Genomic DNA, 18,813 nt, shown 5'->3' with positions numbered 1-18,813 from the left:
ACACATTTTCCCGAAGAGCATTAATTCTACCTTTAAGGCACCGAAGTTAATATTATAGGTGTTACAAACTTCTAAAATATCTTCATCACTGTTTTTTCTAGTGCTTAAATAATTTTGAAGAGCGTTAAATTGTTTTCTGCAAATTTTGTTTTTATATAATTTATCATTATAACAGGAAAATAAATATTAATTTTGAAATACGATGCAACGTTTCTCGAAATTGAAGTTTCACCACTGCCTAATTTTGAAGGTATTGTTCTTATTCTTGGAATTATGGGTGGTGAAATACATTCTTTGGAAGCTAGCTGTTCTGTTTCTGTCCATATTTGATCGTAACTATCATCACTGCGAAGAGATTGTAGTTTCTCAAGAGTAGCTGCTGTTAATAATGAAATAGTAGAGAAGTTAACTTTTTTTTTTTTGAAAATGTAGTGACAAGGAATTAGTTAATTCAAACACTAATTTCATTAACTTTAAATAAAATATTAAGTCAAAGTTTTGAATATTATTTAATATTGAATTTGCATCAGGGCCATGTAGAGTCTGTTTCATTTATTTTTTCTAACATTGAAACAATAAAATTAAAATTATTTATAACAGAACAAATAGCTTCTATTGAGCAACTCCATTTAGTCTCACTAAGTGATTTTTACTATAGAGTAATATTACTCTATGGTTTTTACTCGATAATTATGATAATAGATTCTGTTATGATGTATTGCGATATCGCATTTTGGTAAATGACAATAAATAAATACATTTTGAGTAATCAATTCATCTTTTTTCTCCTTAAAATACTTCATTTTTCACTTTTCTTGAAAATAATTCTTACAATACTACAATGTCTTTTTAATAATAGTTTTCAAATACATATTTTTGTAAAACATTAAGGGGGCATTGCCCTGTTAAATTTTTTGAGGGGGCAGTTGCCCCCTCCCCCCCCAGTTTACGCCTATGATTCTGTAAACAGAAATGACTAACAAAGAGTTTTGTCTTAGATTTTCTATTATATTTATATAAATAATTCATAGAGCTCAAATTTTTAAATATTTAATTTATTTATCTCAACAGTTTTAATAAAACAATTAACTATTTTACTCGTCTTTGTTGAATGACTACATAAATAGAACTTAAAATAATTTAAATGTAACACTGCAATATGAATAATAATAGTAAAGTTAACTATAATAAGCTGATAATATTACGATTTATAATTTTCATTTATCTATAATTTAATTTCATAAAAAATTATGGTTCAACATTTTTTTAAATTTCTATTAATTTTATTTTTCCACCCCATGACTTGGAAAAGGAAAACGCTGTAATAAAAAACAAGTTATCAAAATACATAAAAATTTAAATTAAAAAAATATTATGTCTTTTAAATATTACTAAAATCATCCTATTTAAGAGTGATTACCTGGTAAAATTATCAAAAAGTAAAATAATTATTTCTAATAAAAAAGAAAAAAGTAGTAATTGGATGTAAATACATTACAGATATTAAATTATTATAACATATCAATCAATTTATGTTTTATACATATGGTTGATGTTTGGATAATTTTTAAATAATATTTAAAAATAAGGAAAAAATAATAATTAAAATATTTGAGTATACGATGCAAAATGTTATAAATTATTTACTTTATTTACATGCTAGTCAAGTCTTAAGCTCATAAAATAATTAATTATTACACTTAATCACTTTCTTGATCACTACTAGTGATTGAAGAAGAATCTGAATTAACACTAGCTGCACGTTCTGAGCTCCTTTTACTTCTCACTTCAGTTTCACTGTCTGATCCATTTTCAACTGTTGCTCGTTTAGAAATATTTTCTTCTTCACTGTCTCCACTATGAGATAAATTCTTATTCTTTGTTTCATCATCAGATTTATCACTATCATCACTTCCAGAGCTATCTTTAATAGGAGTATGATGATCTTTTTGATTACTAGATTTTTTAACACTAGATGCAGTACTACTATCTGAATTTGCTTCACTACCACTACATTGACCTTTATTATCCAAAGTCTTAAGATTATCATCACTGTCATTACTTTCTTCGTCATTGCTATCAGAATCTGCATGTACTTTACTTTTACTATGATCACTATCATCTACTGTTTCACTAATGGTTCGTTTTTTAGTAGTCATTGAATCTTGTTCATCATCATCATCAGAAGCATTGCTATCAGAACCAACATTATTCTTATTGTAATCTTCTGTAAAATTATAAAAATAAATTCACTATTAAATAATATAAACAAGGCAATTTACCACTACTGTCATAAATTACATATCATTTAATTTAATTTAATAACTTATTAGTTAAGTTAAATTACTGGTTAATAGAAAAAAAATAATTAAATCTGCAGAACTTTAGATTCAAATTTTAGATCTTTCAACAAATATGTTGATAACTTCATATTTATTTTAACTAAGTAAAACTGTGCACAACTCTTGCACTGATCCAATTCCTCAAATCTAATGCTCTTTCTAAGAAAACCAAATTAAGTTTGTAATCGGTAATAATTAGACCTACTCTCATTTATGAACATGAAATGTGGATAATAACAAGGGTAATAGTAAGATGACATAGGACTTTTGAAAATAAAGTATGAAAGAATGATATGTGAACCAGTTCATAACACAAAGACAAATGAATAAAGAATTAATTATATATAAAGAAAGTTCAATAAGGAATTTCAGGAAGAACTAGGCTTAGCATCAGTTACTAGTAACATAAAAGGACAAATAATACAGTGGCTCAACCATATTATGAGAAGAAATGAATAAATCATCAGAATACTTATAGAATGAAAACCGAAAGGGATAAGATCTAGAGGTAGACCATGGAAGAGGTGACTATAGATGTAGGAGAGAATCTTAAAGCTCCGGAAGTGCAAGCATGGAAAAAAATTGTTGAAGATCAAGAGAATTTGAAGGATGTAATATGGCTGCAAAGATTCTAATAGTTATAAATGTCAATGAAGAAGAAGAGATAAAACTAAAATACATAGATTAAGTGTATATAAAATCATAAGATTTGCAATTTATATTTATATATATATATATATTAACCTGTCAACATTCAAGTCCTCACATAAAAAAAAAATTAAATACCTTTTTTGGAATCATCATCACTGTCATTTTTATTTTTAGTAGCCATTTCTTTTGCACTTTCTTTAGCAGCTGAAAAAATAATATTTTATAAAATTAACACATGATTGAAAAAAGTTTAAAACTAAATATTTTCAATTAAAGAACTTTCTTAAAAATAATTTTAAATATAAAAATTGTTGTAATTAGTTGTTTATATATTATATGTGTAATTTTTATAAACATTAAACAGCAATTATTTTAAAATAATGAAAAATATAATTTATATTTTATTGAAAAAATGTATATATAAAATATATTATAATTAAAAAAAAATATTTCATGAATATATTTATGTAATTAAATAATGATCTAGTATATATATATATATATATTCATAAACTTCAAAAAACATTAATTTCTTATGCATTAAATTAAATCTTTTATAGAATAATTAATAACTACCATTCATTGCTTTTTTAGCAGCTTCTTCAGCTTTAGCCTCTTCTTCTTCATCATATGGTTGTAATTGTTTTTCTCTAAATTTGTGAACACTGAATTCTTGTTCATTTATTGGGACATGTCTTACAATTAATCTTGTATTAGTACTACTGCTTTGAACACCAATTTTTTGTCGTCTTTTACTTAAGCGTACCCTAATTTTTTTTTATTAAATTATAATGATATCCAATACACTAAATAAGTTGGTTTAAATGTACCTTGTTTCTAATTCATTGTAAAATACTCCATCAGGTCGTACAATTAGGAAATAATTTTCTTCATAACCCTTACTACTTTTACTTTTAACATTCCAATTGTATTCTCTTGCCATTTTATACTCATATTCATAGTCATCATCATATGGACGGTTATCAACAGCATCTTCACGTCGTTTAACAATTGTTTCTTCAGATGGTAAAAAGTAAGCCACAAACTGTTCGCCACTCTCATCCATTACACCCCTGAAATGTATATCAAAAATGCATTCAAACATTTTATATTTTAATTAAATTTAACACAAATGACTTATAAAAAAAAAAGAAAAAAAATTGATAAAACTTGACATATAAGCTACAATGATAATAAAATTATAGACTTCAATTAAACAAGGAATTAGTATTTCAATTGTATTTGTTATTATTATTATTATTTTTTTTTTTTTACTTTACCAATCATATGAAGACTAATTATCTAGAATAACTATAATTTTATTTGATTGATGTGCTTAGAGTAAAAACATCTTTAAACTGTAATTTACATTAAAATATATTAAAAATTGGATCTATGGTATTTAAATAAAATATAGAAAATAATAATCTAAACTTTTTTGATAACATTTTAAATATTAATAAATAATGTTATACTTATAGATAAAATAGTAGTATTAAAATTGTTAATATTAATAGTTTTTAATAATAGAAATAATTGAAATTTAATTGTAATTATAATGAAAATCAGGGTAAGTAACTTTCCTTCCAAAAATATTCTAAATAGATACATTAATTAACATTTTGTGGTTTTTTTTTTGTGATAAATTAATATTTTATAACTAGACTTTAAATTATATTACTTTTAATCCTCAAAAATATGGACTATTTATTAATAAAATTAATAAAATAATTATTTTACTTTAAGAATGTAATTTAAAAATGTCTTTATTTTGTGGCAATAATATTTAATTTAATTTTTGTGAAAATTTGACTTTGAGGTAATGTCATTAGTTAATAATATTAGATTGCTATTTGAAAAAATTTGATATTTTAATAGAAACTAGTAATTTTAGCTTGGTCACTTATGTATATGTGTTGAGATTTATCAACAACTTTTGAATTCATAATTCAAAAATTAATATAACTGTCCTTCTAGCAATTTTGTCTTATCAGATTATAATATTAATAAGTATGAATTACCTAATCATAGCTTGAGACATTTCTTCTATTTGTGCTGGTACTGGTCGACCCATTGGAGCCGGATCAGAGTCAAAAATAACTTGAGCACATGGATATCTCCAATTCTATTCAAATAATATAAATAATAAAGACACTTATTTTTTTTACGTTTAAGATATTTTATACTACCTTAAAATCTGGAAAAACATTTAATGTCTCAACAGCATGAACATTTGGTTTGCTGTAATGTTTTTCAATAGGTTTTTTATTGTCTTCAAATGTTTTTTCAATTGCTTTCATCTGACTGTCTCTATCCATATAAAGAGTTTCTTCCTGAAAATAAAAAATGTATAGCTGAATAAGACTTGGTAGTTTTTTATTTTATAAATACCTTAAAATTTTTTTTGATACTAAATCCAACTTTAGCTTCTACTTTTTCAATTGTCTGAGGTTGGAACCGAGTTTGTTCAGTAGAAATATATTCAGTACGCCTTAACCATGACACACTTCTGGCATGATGTCTAGATCTAGATAATAAAGTTGTCAGTTAGTCTTTTTTAACATCTACTACCAGTTTATAATTAAAACCCAAAATATTTTTAACTCCATTAAAAATATGAATTTAATTATGAAAATGTGTACAATATTATAATCTAATAATAATTTATTTATTATTAACTATAACTTAAATTGAAAATTTTGAATTTTTTTTTATCAACCACAAATAAAGAATAAAAAATTAACATTTTAAAATTTAAGACAAAAATAAATTATAAAATATAATTATAATAATATTAAAATATTATTATTATATTAAAATATAATTGAAAATAAATTTAATAAAATGGTTTTTGTTTTACTTCAGTAATTTAATATACTACAAATACTAATTATAAAAGTACTACCAAAATGATCAGAAACACTGATTTAACTTAATATGTTGATCAGAATTGTTCATATTATAATACCAAAATATTGTTAGTAACCACTTTTAATAAAAAGTTCATAAATTAATAATTTACAAAGCTTGAAAAACCACCATCTGGTCAATTAAAATATTATTAAGGATTTGCTTTAATAGGTTTCACTGTATTTTTTTAAATTATTAAATGCTAAATGATTATTCCTTCCACTTTTGGTAGATATATTATACCTCTTAGAGTCTTGTGGTGCTAAAATGTCTTCTTCTAAAATTTTTTCATCAGCTGGTTCCATTTGTACATTATAGTCAATTGAATACATATCCTTATTAACCAAGTCAATACCAACTCCTAAATCGTGATCCGCTAAGATTTCAAACTTATATGATCTTTCTAAAGACGTTGGGTTATACTGTATGAATCTAGGAAGATAAACTTCATATATTAACAATAAGAAAATTAGTTAATGTAAATAAATGACTGACCTTGATGTGTTAAACGGATATGAGAGAAATTTCAAATCGAAGGGTATGTCTGGAAGCATATTGCAATATTTCACTTTACATACCAAATCCGACCTGTAAATAAAAATATTAGTCAAAAAATTACTATTATCAGTAAAAGAAAGAATAAAGAAAATAGCGAACAAACTTAACCTTTTTTCAATCGGCCGCGGTGGTCTTTTTTCTTGAGATGCATTATTATGAATAGTCGGCGCCATAATATAAATCGTATAACTCGATTATAATTTTTTTGAACACTACTATAAAAGTCGGCATCAACACACACAACAAAATATTACATCGGTTATTTGCTTCTTGACATCATGTATTCTGGTCAATATACTCTGCTATCACAACATTCAAAACGTTCATGGTTCTCAGCACGGTTAAAGATTACTATTTTTATAGAACCATGGTACATAGCCATAGATAACAAAATTGTACTATCTATGTACCAGAGGCATACCTATAATCGGTTCTAAACCGGTTAAAGCACGAGCATCTCTTCACAGCAATACTCAGTTGGCTGCATAGATAATAGAAGAATGGATAGGCCAATCATATATTAACAATACAAGGGGTCGCGGTCCGGAATGTGGATGAGAGATAGGCTGCTTTTATATAGTGCACTCACTTTAGCAAGGGGTTTTATCATTAGTTTTTTTTCATAATGATAATAGAAGATATCTATGATGATAACAAATATTTTTATTGTTAACGCATTTTATTTTAAAATTATTTAACATTTTTACAAATTGAAGTATTCCCGATTCTGTACGAATTATCATTTGTCTTCAAGCTATGGTTCGTACTTGCATTGTTTGTCATGTATCCTCTAAAGATAATACAGACAACGTATCATTTCATTTGTGAGTATTCAGTGGCGGATTTAAGGGGGGGCCGAAGGGCCTCGCCCCCCCCCCATTGGCATAAGTTAGGTTTTATTATTTTTTATTATTAATTCTTATAATTTTATCTTTTATATTGTTTCGCTCAAACACATTATATTATAATTTAAGAAATATTATCATTACATATATTTTATATTATTATTATATTATCATTATATAAGAAATTCTCCCAAACATATTACTATTACTTTTATTATGCGGGTATAAAGGAATTTCGCCTTAACGCAGACGGCAGACCGGCTATTTTTGCCATATATCGTTCCTACTGGCCATCGCTATCTTATCTTATTTTATTTGTAAGACGATTCTCACTAATCCATTTCTATATTGCTATTATCGTTTTAAAATGTTAGTAATTTTACAGTCGTCGTGTCACTCATGTGTAATTCGTATTTCGTGCTGTACTCGCCTGTATTGCTGTTGTCCGTAGTGTTTTCGTTTGTAATTTCGTGTTCAATTATTCTGTTTTAAAATGTCACAAAAACAACAAAGTGAAATAAACTTTTTTTTTAAAAAGTTAAAAACAAGTGACGAAAATAATCCATCTCCAAGTGAAGGTATAGAAAATGTAAGCGTGTTACCAACAGAGTCAGAGCCAGCTACATTTTCTGATTCGTGTGAAGTCGATTCTAACAGTCAATATAATATCGCATTTGCTATTAAAGAAAATGCAAATCTAAAAATTCGAAACGATCCAAATATGCTTTACAAATATTTAAAAGAAACGTGGTCACCTAAACAAAATTATATTTTCCCTGTAAGTATGAATAAAAAAGTCATAAAAGAAGCTTTCAAATTGAATGGCTAAATAAGCACAACTGGTTAGCTTATAGCCGTAATAGAGAAGGAGCGTTTTGTAAAGTATGTGTACTTTTTGGACCAAAGTTTGGTGGGATTGGAGGACAAAGGCTTGGGGTCTTAAAAGAAATTCCTATGATAAAATACAAAGATGCTTTACACGATTTTAAGATACATATGGAAAGAGAATATCATAAAACAGCAATTGTGCGATCTTTAGAATTTATAAAATGTTTTGAAGGCAAATAAAAAACAATAGAAATTCAACTTGATGACCAACTAAATGAAACTGTCAAACAAAATAAAAAGAAGTTAATTCCTATAATTAAAACAATTATTTTCTGTGGTCGTCATAATATATCTATAAGGAGGCATAGAGACGATGTTAATTTATCAAATCTGATTTCAAATGACCGAGCAAAAAATAATTTTAATATTGGAATATTCAAAGAATTGTTGATGTTCAGAATAGACGCGGGCGATGTAGATCTTTGCAATCACTTAGAATCGGCTCCAAAAAAATGCAACATTTGTTAGTAAAACTATTCAAAATAATTTGATCGATATATGTGGTTTGATTATCACAGACAAATTAATAAAAGAGGTGAATGAATGTAAATTTTTTTCAATTTTATGTGATGAAACTTCTGATTTATCACACATTGAGCAAATGAGTTTATAGATTAGATATGTTGATTTAAAATCATGCTTGATAAAAGAAAATTGTATTTGCTTTGTTCCGGTTTATGATTGTACTGGTGAAAATTTAGCAAATACAATCGTCCAAAAATTAAAAGAAATTGGTTTAAGTTTGGAATTTTTACGAGGGCAGGGATATGATGGTGGAAAAAAAATATGTCTGGTAAATACCGCGGAGTTCAAGCTAGAATCTTAAATTTGCAACCAAAGGCAATATACACTCATTGTGCATCGCACCGCCTAAATCTAACTTTAATAAAAGCATGTAATGTATAAAAAAATTATTTTCTACAGTCAAAGAAGTATCTAACTATTATCTATGGTTTTACAGGTAGAGACATGATATCAAAAGAAAAGTATCGATACTTTCACTTGGTAACGAATGGAATGAAAATAACGAAACATAACGACCGGTATGAGTATCGAAAAAAAAATATTGATCCTTTTACTTAGTCCTATCATCGTAACAAATATAATTAAAATATTGATAACAATAAAATATGAAAACGACCTATATGAATAAGTATCAAATGAAAAATTATTATTATATTTTAAAGTTTTCTTTCTCCAAGTTAAGAATGAATTCAAAATGTTAGTATATCTTAAAATATGCCATTTTACTAATATTTAACTAAAACTAGTTATGGTTCATGAACCACAGATAAAAATGCTGTATGTAAACAAATTTTTAATTGTTTCCGCCAGGTACCTATATCAGTATTTGTAATTTATATTTCATCTAATCAGTATATAAATCAGTAAATCTAAACATATTGTATATTTTGTGCAATACTTTTTACTATTTCCATGGCTAAAAATGAACTCGGTGTACATAATTTATGATAAAGAGGTTTATTATAAACCTATTGACACTATTGTATTGTGGACTGTAGTTTCTGGTTCATGGAAATAACAAATACAGTCGTATAAAGTATAGACTTTAGTATGATGACCGAATTTAATAAACAAATTCTCTACCATGCGCGCAAATAATTTTTCTAGAAAAGAATTATTCTTTGATACCATTCGACCATTCGAGTACTTTTGATTTTTGAACCATTATGGCGGTTAATAAATGATTTAATGCTATAAATTCGATACCAGTATTTTTTTATCGATACAAGTAAAGTATTGATAGATACAAAAAGTACTTGTATCGAAAGAAATGTATCGATACTTTTTTAATATCAGTAGTATCGCAACATCCATAATCACGAGGGCTCTTCTGTAAATTGTTGTCTTTTCGTGAACACTGATAGTATGTTTATGTTGCTGTGATGTTTCAAACACCGTTTTAATTTGTTTCCTTGTCAATCAATCTTGTTGTCCAACAATGTTTCATAGCGGCCCTTCTATAGGTCAGTGACTAAGTGTACCTTTTGGCCAAAAGAAGAGGAACAATGCCGAAACGTCACACATGGTATGGCAGAACTTGCATCTTATTCCTTCTACACCCGATTATTACATTTTTTATTTACTTAAACCACTACAATGTCAAATCTTCAACATAATGGCAACTTGAGGTAATTTATGTAAATATTAAACTTTATCTTCCATTCAAAATAAGAAAATAAATATATATATTTTTTATAACTTCCAAGGTAAAAAATTCCATTAAACTATTTTATGTTCTCCTTTCATCATATATCTGTCTCATCATTGCTCCCATCATAGTAGGGCGCCAAAAAATATTATTTAAATTTAAATGTTTTTTATTTACAAAAATTTATTTTAACACGTTAACCGATGGAATACTATGATCTGTTAGGTTATAATAGTTTATATACCCTCTCATTTAAGTTTAAAACGATATTTCCTAAAACTATTAGACTATAGCTCATATTAGGATATAACAATGTATTGTTATTTGAAATATGAATTAAATATTAAAAATTGTGTCTTATAACAATTAATAATATTTATAAATACTTGTCAATCGCCATAAAAGAAGTACGTTTAAAACGGCTTAGTTTTTTAATCTATTTGTTATTAATATTAATACTCATATACTCTTGGCAGTAATCATAAAAAATGTAATTTGTACGAATGTAATGATTTAACAAACCGAAATAGAATATGACAAATAACATTGTACATAGATTAGCTGTCTCATCATTGTTTCCATTACGGTTTGTTAATCCGTGTGCCGCGGAATATTATTTAAATGTAGAAGTTTTTATTTAGGTACAACAATTTATTTTAATTATAAAAAGACATTAACCAACTTAATACTAAGGTCTGTTGTAGGTTTAATAGTTTCTATTTACCCTTACTTGAATATCGTTTCGATTTATTTATTTTTAAATATTTCTAACTATTTTTCTTTAGCGTGTGCGAGAATAGAAGGATCAATATAGCGATTTATTTGTTATTCATAACATGGATGAAATATTTCTCATTCAAATTTTTTTGAAAATTCTGATGCTTCACGTTAATATATCCAAGCAAGTTGTTAGGCTTTGTGTTGCCAATATCTTCATTTGAAGAGGTTTTCTTTTCTTTTTTTATTCTTTCCTCGACCCTGCTGTGTATTAAGTTACCCAGAACGCCACTGCGCGTCTTTTTAATGTCGTGTCCTTATCGGTCCAATTCAAATTTTTTACGAATTTCTAATATGGATATAATTTATTATCAATTATCTCATTGTTTTATTGTTTTAATCATGAAGACTAGGTATATATATAGATAAATATCTGGTTTTCATGGTTTTATTATTAATCAATTATCAATCAAGTACTTTAATAATAAAGGATAAATTTCATCATCTAAATACTTTCTTTCATTTGTTTTATTATATTTTATAACATGAATACATATTATGTACAGTATTGTCAGTACTTATACGTACCTACCTGTAGTGATACAGTATCCTTTTTGTGAAATTACTTAAATCAACAAAAACATGACAAGTAGTTAAACTAATTTTAAATATGTCCTTCAATTTTGAATATTAAAAACAAAATGAAACAAAGAACATAAACGCGAATAAATAATTTTGACATGTCTGTCAAGCATCATTTGATGATTCAAAAGCAAATAAAATATCTATCCATGAACATAACGACCATGATGAAAAAATTTAACTGAATAAGGATGTTTTAAATTTTAATATACAGTCTGATGATTTGGATGACATTAATTTGAGTTCAAAGCAACCAAAATTTCAAATAAATAAAAAATACTTAAATAATAAATTAATTGTAATTAGAATAAAACAAGAAATAACTCGATTCTTGATTAATAGTATAATATATTAAATAGTTTTAATATATTGTGTTACATTATATTTTAATCAATATTTTTATACTTTTATATTAATATTTTTTTCGTGTTCAAATTATAAATTTTAAAGAATTGTATTACTAAAATATAGTAGTATGGATGATTTTTATAACTTTGTTAATTATGTAGAAATGGTTGATGAATATTTCGATGAATTTGATGTTGAACAAATGCCAAGAAAGTATATTCGTATAGAAGACCCGTTTGAAAAATACAATGACTATACATTTTTGAAACGTTATCGTTTTTCAAAACTGATTGTCATGGATCAGTTAGTAGATTTATTAGGTATTCAAGTCAATCATCGAGGATTGCCTATAACTCCCATTCATGTTATTGATAATATTACGATTTTATACAATAGCAAACTTTTAACCTATCTAATTTTAATTTGTAAAAACTATTGTTAACATTTTTCCTCTTCAAAAATATTAGGAGCACGAACGCGTTTATTTTTCTGAATTTCTTGTCATTATATAAAATATTTTTATTAAATTAGAAATCAAAATTAAATATACAAATTTAAAAATATTAATATTATTCGTTATCCTATGCATTTTCGGTAATATGAATATAGTTACACTGATAACAATGGTTATTATCACATACACTTTACATAATTATTGAATACATAAATATCGTTTATGCAAAACCAACTTATGTGGTACATAAAAATAGTTACGGGTTACATATAAATAATATGGATCACTTATATAATGGTCACTTAAGCAATTATATGTGACACATAACAACAGGACTATGCACACGAGCATAAGTCTACAATCGGTGCGGTTCTGATTTCTTTTTTTTTCAAAATCTCTTTCGTTCCTCTGCGAACTGCAGTCAATGTAAATCAACCGGAAAATGTTATCGACGGCCGTGAGGCAAACGAAAATAAGTAAATTAAATACCTATTGGCGAACTTTTTTATCTTTCACTTTCGTTTTATTAAACGCATACATTATCACATAAAATAAAATAAAAAACAAATGGCTTGTAATAACCACTGTACACAATCTGTTTCGTGTGCGGTTACTATGCTTTACGGGAGGGATAATAAACAATCGCAGTCCAAGTTCACTAATGATTGATTGAATTTAAAACAAACGTAAATAATCGGAAATTTCTGCTTTTTTTAACGATATCTTTTTACAAATCATGTTCACCGATACATCTTTTGGAAGATAATCGTCCTCAAATTTATAATGCGTTTCAATAATGCGGTACTCTGTTATAGTTCACGGGACGCATTTAATGATAAATGTCTGAGTGAACTTGATTGTCATGCCGTATTCTGGACGCTATAGTTCGCAGGCCGATATAACCGTAAACACCGTTGGGTGCGGTCTAACGATGTCCAATGAACGAACGGTAACTGTACATTTACTATACTCCATCCACTTTATGAAACTTTCAATCAAATACATCCCGTATATTTCATGGTCAGGATGTCCATGTTGTGTGAATATGTATACAGACTGTTCGTTGAACATCTGTTGTAAAGCCATCGGATTTGGCTTGCCCATCAACGCATCAAAATATTTCGTACTGAATCCATTTCCGATCGATTCAACCTTTTCAGCGGCCGTCACGTTGGTCTTGCCCGAGTTGTTCATCATCCCCATATTTGTACAAAGTCGATTATGTTTGTGTTTGACAAGAAAGTTTTCGGTAAAGATGTGCGAAATAATAAACGTCTATCTTCAACGAATGCTAATCATCGAATGATGTATCAAAAACAATTTGTTGAAGATTTGTAAAATTTACGTCATCATAGATATACTGTGTAATATGTATATTATGAAAACTGTACCTAAATATAATAAAATAAATTAAAATAATATGTAATAAAGTATATTTTATTTACTTTATTGAGTTTGACAATAACAAAATAGAAACTCGAACATAAAATGTATGTTTAAATATACCAATTTAATAAGAAAACAAGTCAAATTGTACATAGCTGAGTTGGTGTGACGTGTATAGTTTTATTGAAGAATAATAGTTTTATTAAATTACAGTTAGAGCCGATATTTGCCTACGCATTTAGCATGTTTTGCACTTGGTAGGTAGAAAAGCTCCGTTGTACTATTGTTTTACGTTTTTACAGAATATTTGAAATACATTTAAATTTTAGTGCTAAAGTATCGGGTGGTCTTGTTAACCATTAATTCGTATTGATAAATTTGTAAAATAAGCAATGGTAATTCATTAACCTTAGACATAGCTAGGGGGGGGGGGTAAGAGAAAACTTTTAGCACCCCGGTTTTTTTTTTTTTTTTAGACGGTGAAACACCATCGATTTTCAGCGGTTTCAGCACCCCCGTTCGCGCCTTCCGCGATACGTGGAATCCCGAAGAAAAATTGAACGAAAACTAAGTAGCGGCATTATCAAATCACGCGCCTGTCACAATCATAGATAATAGAAGAAACAATTCCATATTGCACAGGACAAGAATCATTTTTAAATAAGCATATGCACAGAGAAAATTTAATAAATTTAACAATCAATAAATATGTTGACATTCGTATTTTTCACGAAATTAGAAAAATAAATGATAACAATATTAAGGAAAAACGTACCCGAGCTAAGTTAACAAAGCTTATTCATTTTAGTCATGAGTAAATAATGTGTATTAAATATTGTCATTATACCGACTTATGGATCCAAATTGTGATTTATATATTTATTTAAGATTCGACATAAGTAATATCATTTTAATTATAAATTATAAGTAAATATAAGTATGATTTTGTTATTCAACATTAATATTAAAAATTAACATTAAATATAAAATATGATGAATAACGAAAAGAACTGAATATAAAAAACACCTATTATAGTTATTGATTATTTAAATTTACAATTTGACATTTTGATAATTGATAAGACCTCTTGTAACTCACAGATATCTAGATTATACTAGATAACGAACTACCGATGTTTTCCATTGAGAGAAGTGAAGCCCGGGGACGCAAGATTATCATACGTCCGCCATGTTTTCGGTTGACAAAACAATATTACTTTACACTATATAAAATAGTTGAACACACTAAATTATTAAATTAAACATTTTTCATTACGTTTAATCAAAATTAAATTTCATTATAGAATTGAGAATATTAATTTAAAATTGCACTATTGAATATTTACATAATGTATATAATATATATTGATTATATTATACTCGTAATCAATGAGTATACAATAAATAAAATGACTTATTTAAATACACAAAACCATATCACTATACTTACTATATTTAGTTTTAACTATTATATATATATATATATATATTAATTAAAATATATAAAATATAATTTAAAACTGAAACCTATGATCAATATTTAAAAACTTATTATATTCACGAGAAATTCCCGATGTTGGGAATATTCCTGGGAATTTCACCGGGAAAATTCCCAAAAATATATTCCCGGGAATTTGCCCATCCCTAGGCGTAGTGGTTAATTCTATAAACATCCAAATACAGATATAAAAATTAATATAAGAAGAAGACGCGTTGCAGCGTCTCGTTTTCAAGGCACGGTGTGCAGAGAGAATAGTTTATTGAGTGGGGATTATCATTGCGCTATGAGACATGTCTCGCGTCCGTATTTATTATTTTATTTCATATTGTAAATTTAATTATTGTAATCGTCATTAGGGACGTGGTATCGAAAGAAAAGTATCGATACTTTTACTTGGTATCGAATCGAATGAAAATACCGACACGAGTAAGTATCGAAAGAAAAGTATCCCTATATATATATAATATAATAATTAGCCTACAGAAGTACTCAGAGGGAATAATAGGTAACTATAGGAGTGGATTTAGGATGGGAAAATCGACTACAAATCACATATTTGTTATTAGTAGGGCTCGGATTTTGTAGCAAAATAAATCCTTAAAAAGCAAAACCTTTCCACGTCAACCGATGTAATCGGTGCATATTTCATAAAAACTAAATCATTTGAATCGTACTGTTCCACATTTACGTTTAGTGCAGTGCCATTACCACATTTTGTCAATCAAATTAACTTTTTGAAATTCTGCCCATCCATTATTCTTTGAAAAAACACGATTGCACTTTTCTAAAATCAATTTCGCTACTTCACCATTAGCTTCCTCTAACTTTTGTTTTGCTTCTAACACAATACCTATACTTTTTGCCAAGGTTTCGCCTAAAAAAAATTAATATATAAATACAGCAAATACTTGAAACAAAAATAAAAAATACCTCTTTTTCTAATTGTGTAATTGCATGTGGTATAAATCCAAAATTTGTTGTAATGTAGACGAGATTTGAATGTAAAGATTGATCTTTTATAAGCTCTTTTACGACATTCACACACTGGGCATTCTCGCTGAATTCTTCAACTGCACTTTTATTTCATTTAAATAATATTAATATAAAATAGTGCAATAATATTCGACTGGTGTAATCCATATACCCCAACAAATAGTGATTGGTTTAGGTGAATTTGGAATATCTGGACATTTTTCATTTAAAATAGCGATCCGTTTTGGACATTTCAGAAATGTTTTTTTCATCTCGGCAATCAGACGATCAACTTTTGGGAAATGTGCACGCAATTCTTCACACGCATTATGGAGGGCATAAGCTAAGCAAGTCACATGCAAAGCTTTTGGATACAGTGTTTGAATACAGGGGCCAGCTTTTTTCATATACGGCGCAGCGTCCGAAACGAATAATAAAATGTCCTCATGATTAACATTATTTGGCCATAAAATATGCATAGATTTGTCAAATAATTGAAAAATAGTACTATGGTTCACATTGTCTAATTATTCTGTGTGAATAAGATAGGTTTAACCAACATCTTGTGGTTTCAAAATACCAATAATAACGTTAGCTACATTACGTCGTAAACTGTTAATTGTTTCATCTATGCAAACCCATATTCTTTGGCCGTTCACAGCATCGCATATTTTAGCTATCCTATTAGTGTAGCAAGAATCGAAGTATCCTTTTCGTAAAGTTGATTCATTTGGAATAGTTTTATTGCAATATTTTGAAAGAAATAACCAAAGAAATAAAAAATGTTCGTTATTTAATTTGTTTAGGGGGATATTTGCCGCTACAAATGCGGAACATAGGTCAGCATTAAAATCATACATACAAAATTGTTGAATGAATGGCTGAACTACATTATGTTTTGCAGCTTTAAGTTTTTTCAATGCTTCTTTGTTTTTTTCTCTGCCAATATTTTGTTGAACGTTATATTTTTTATCCGAATTTATTTTGACTTCACATAGTTTACAAAATATAATATTTCCATCAGTCATAAGCACATTTTCACCGAATTATCTTACAATTTTTTTAGTTTTAAATTTTCATTTTTAACTTTTGGCATTTTAACGATAAGAGAAATTATTTAAAACACTAAACGTCTATACCTTTTTGATTGTCGATTTACTGTCCAACTTAAGTATTAGAACGTGATATAAAAATATGCTAATTTAGATAATTTTCCCTTTCCTTGAGTCGTAAATACAACTATAAATAATTGTAGATAAAACTATTTCGGCACTATAACGACAGTTATTTTATCAGTCATATATTTATTACTGGTTTTTTCACTGATCTTATAATTTCTGGTAATAATAATATAGTCCAAGACGTATAATATACATAGAAATAAGCTAAGTTTTCAAAAAAAATATGTAAAAATCAAAAAAAAAAAAAATAACCAAATAGGAGAAAAAGCAATTAAAAGCAGGTTTTATGGAAAAAAGTAAAAAAAGCAAAAAAAAGTTTACTTCATTAAAATAAGAACGATTCAAAACGTATTTATATATGAGTTATCTTTCTATCACACTCACCTCAAAATAAGCATTTGCTACAAAATCCAAACCCTAGTTATTAGACAAATCATGAAGAAATATTACGAGTATGCTAGAGATTTACATATAATCTTTGTTGACTACAAACAAGCATATGCCAGCATTATACGAGAAGAGCTCAGCTGCACATCGTCAAAACACAGTAGGTATCTATATTTTTCATAATTCGATATGAAAATGATTTTTGTAATATCTTAACTTCAAACTTATCACTTGAAACTACAAAGTGTTATCAAGGAAATGAGTAAAATTCAAATTAAATCAACAAAATGGTTTTTTAGCTTTCATTCAGCTGTGATTGTAGATACTGTATTTTGAAATTTATGTAAGAAATTATAAAATCCTATCACATTTAATTTTTAACTCAGTAAGTGTAAATAATATTTGTTAAATAAAAATTAAGGCCATGTAAGGGTGTATTTGAGAGGGTTGATGGGGAAATGTCCTCCCACTAGATCTATATTTTGTATGCAAAAATTCTAAAAAATCATTAATCCTATTTTATCATTTGCCAAGAAGTGGCATAGTGAAAAATCGAGTCATTCTATCCCCCCTAGAATAAAGTTTAAATACACCCCTAACTGAACTAGCAAATGTTTAAATTGTTTTATGAATGGAGTATTTTTACAATCTCGTATGACAGTTCCAAAACAATATCAAATTAAAAAATGCTTATATCACACTAATTTACTTTAAATAGTATTGAATTTCTATTTAAATGCTCAATTAGTAAGAAATTTCTATTTTCTGGTATAATTGGAACGAGTTTATCAATAATTCCTTTTTTTTTTATTGAGGGTAATTCCTCTATGGTGGTAATTTTTTTAGGGGCATATGTTT

At 27.2% G+C, this 18,813-nt stretch overlaps 1 protein-coding gene and 1 long non-coding RNA gene across 3 annotated transcripts; one reads left to right on the top strand and one right to left on the bottom strand.

Annotated features, from left to right (window-relative positions):
- Positions 1–1,220: 1,220 nt before the first annotated feature.
- On the bottom strand, positions 1,221–6,760 carry LOC112682794 (RNA polymerase II-associated factor 1 homolog). 2 transcript variants are annotated; one of them, XM_025553527.1, is made up of 11 exons: positions 6,570–6,760; positions 6,399–6,491; positions 6,147–6,335; positions 5,385–5,520; positions 5,183–5,326; positions 5,015–5,118; positions 3,824–4,066; positions 3,570–3,760; positions 3,129–3,197; positions 1,699–2,227; positions 1,221–1,319 (listed from the first exon to the last, which is right to left on the bottom strand). In XM_025553527.1, exons 1-10 carry the CDS (start codon positions 6,632–6,634, stop codon positions 1,701–1,703), a joined length of 1,761 nt encoding a protein of 586 aa, XP_025409312.1. In that variant the 5' UTR covers positions 6,635–6,760; the 3' UTR covers positions 1,221–1,319; positions 1,699–1,700. The 2 variants fall into 2 exon arrangements, with proteins under 2 accessions (XP_025409312.1, XP_025409311.1); XM_025553526.1 differs by lacking the exon at positions 1,221–1,319 and having other exon boundaries at positions 1,619–2,227.
- An 828-nt stretch (positions 6,761–7,588) lies between these two features.
- LOC112682796 lies at positions 7,589–9,347 on the top strand. The gene is made up of 3 exons (XR_003148548.1): positions 7,589–8,084; positions 8,896–9,089; positions 9,156–9,347. It is a non-coding gene; the product is annotated as an uncharacterized LOC112682796 (long non-coding RNA).
- Positions 9,348–18,813: the final 9,466 nt, after the last annotated feature.

Source organism: Sipha flava, unplaced genomic scaffold (genome assembly GCF_003268045.1).
Source record: "Sipha flava isolate LNK unplaced genomic scaffold, YSA_version1 211_pilon_pilon, whole genome shotgun sequence".
In the NCBI taxonomy this organism is placed as follows: Eukaryota; Metazoa; Arthropoda; class Insecta; order Hemiptera; family Aphididae; genus Sipha; species Sipha flava.
Note: the sequence above shows the minus strand (reverse complement) of the source record. Positions and strands in the feature narration are given on the sequence as shown.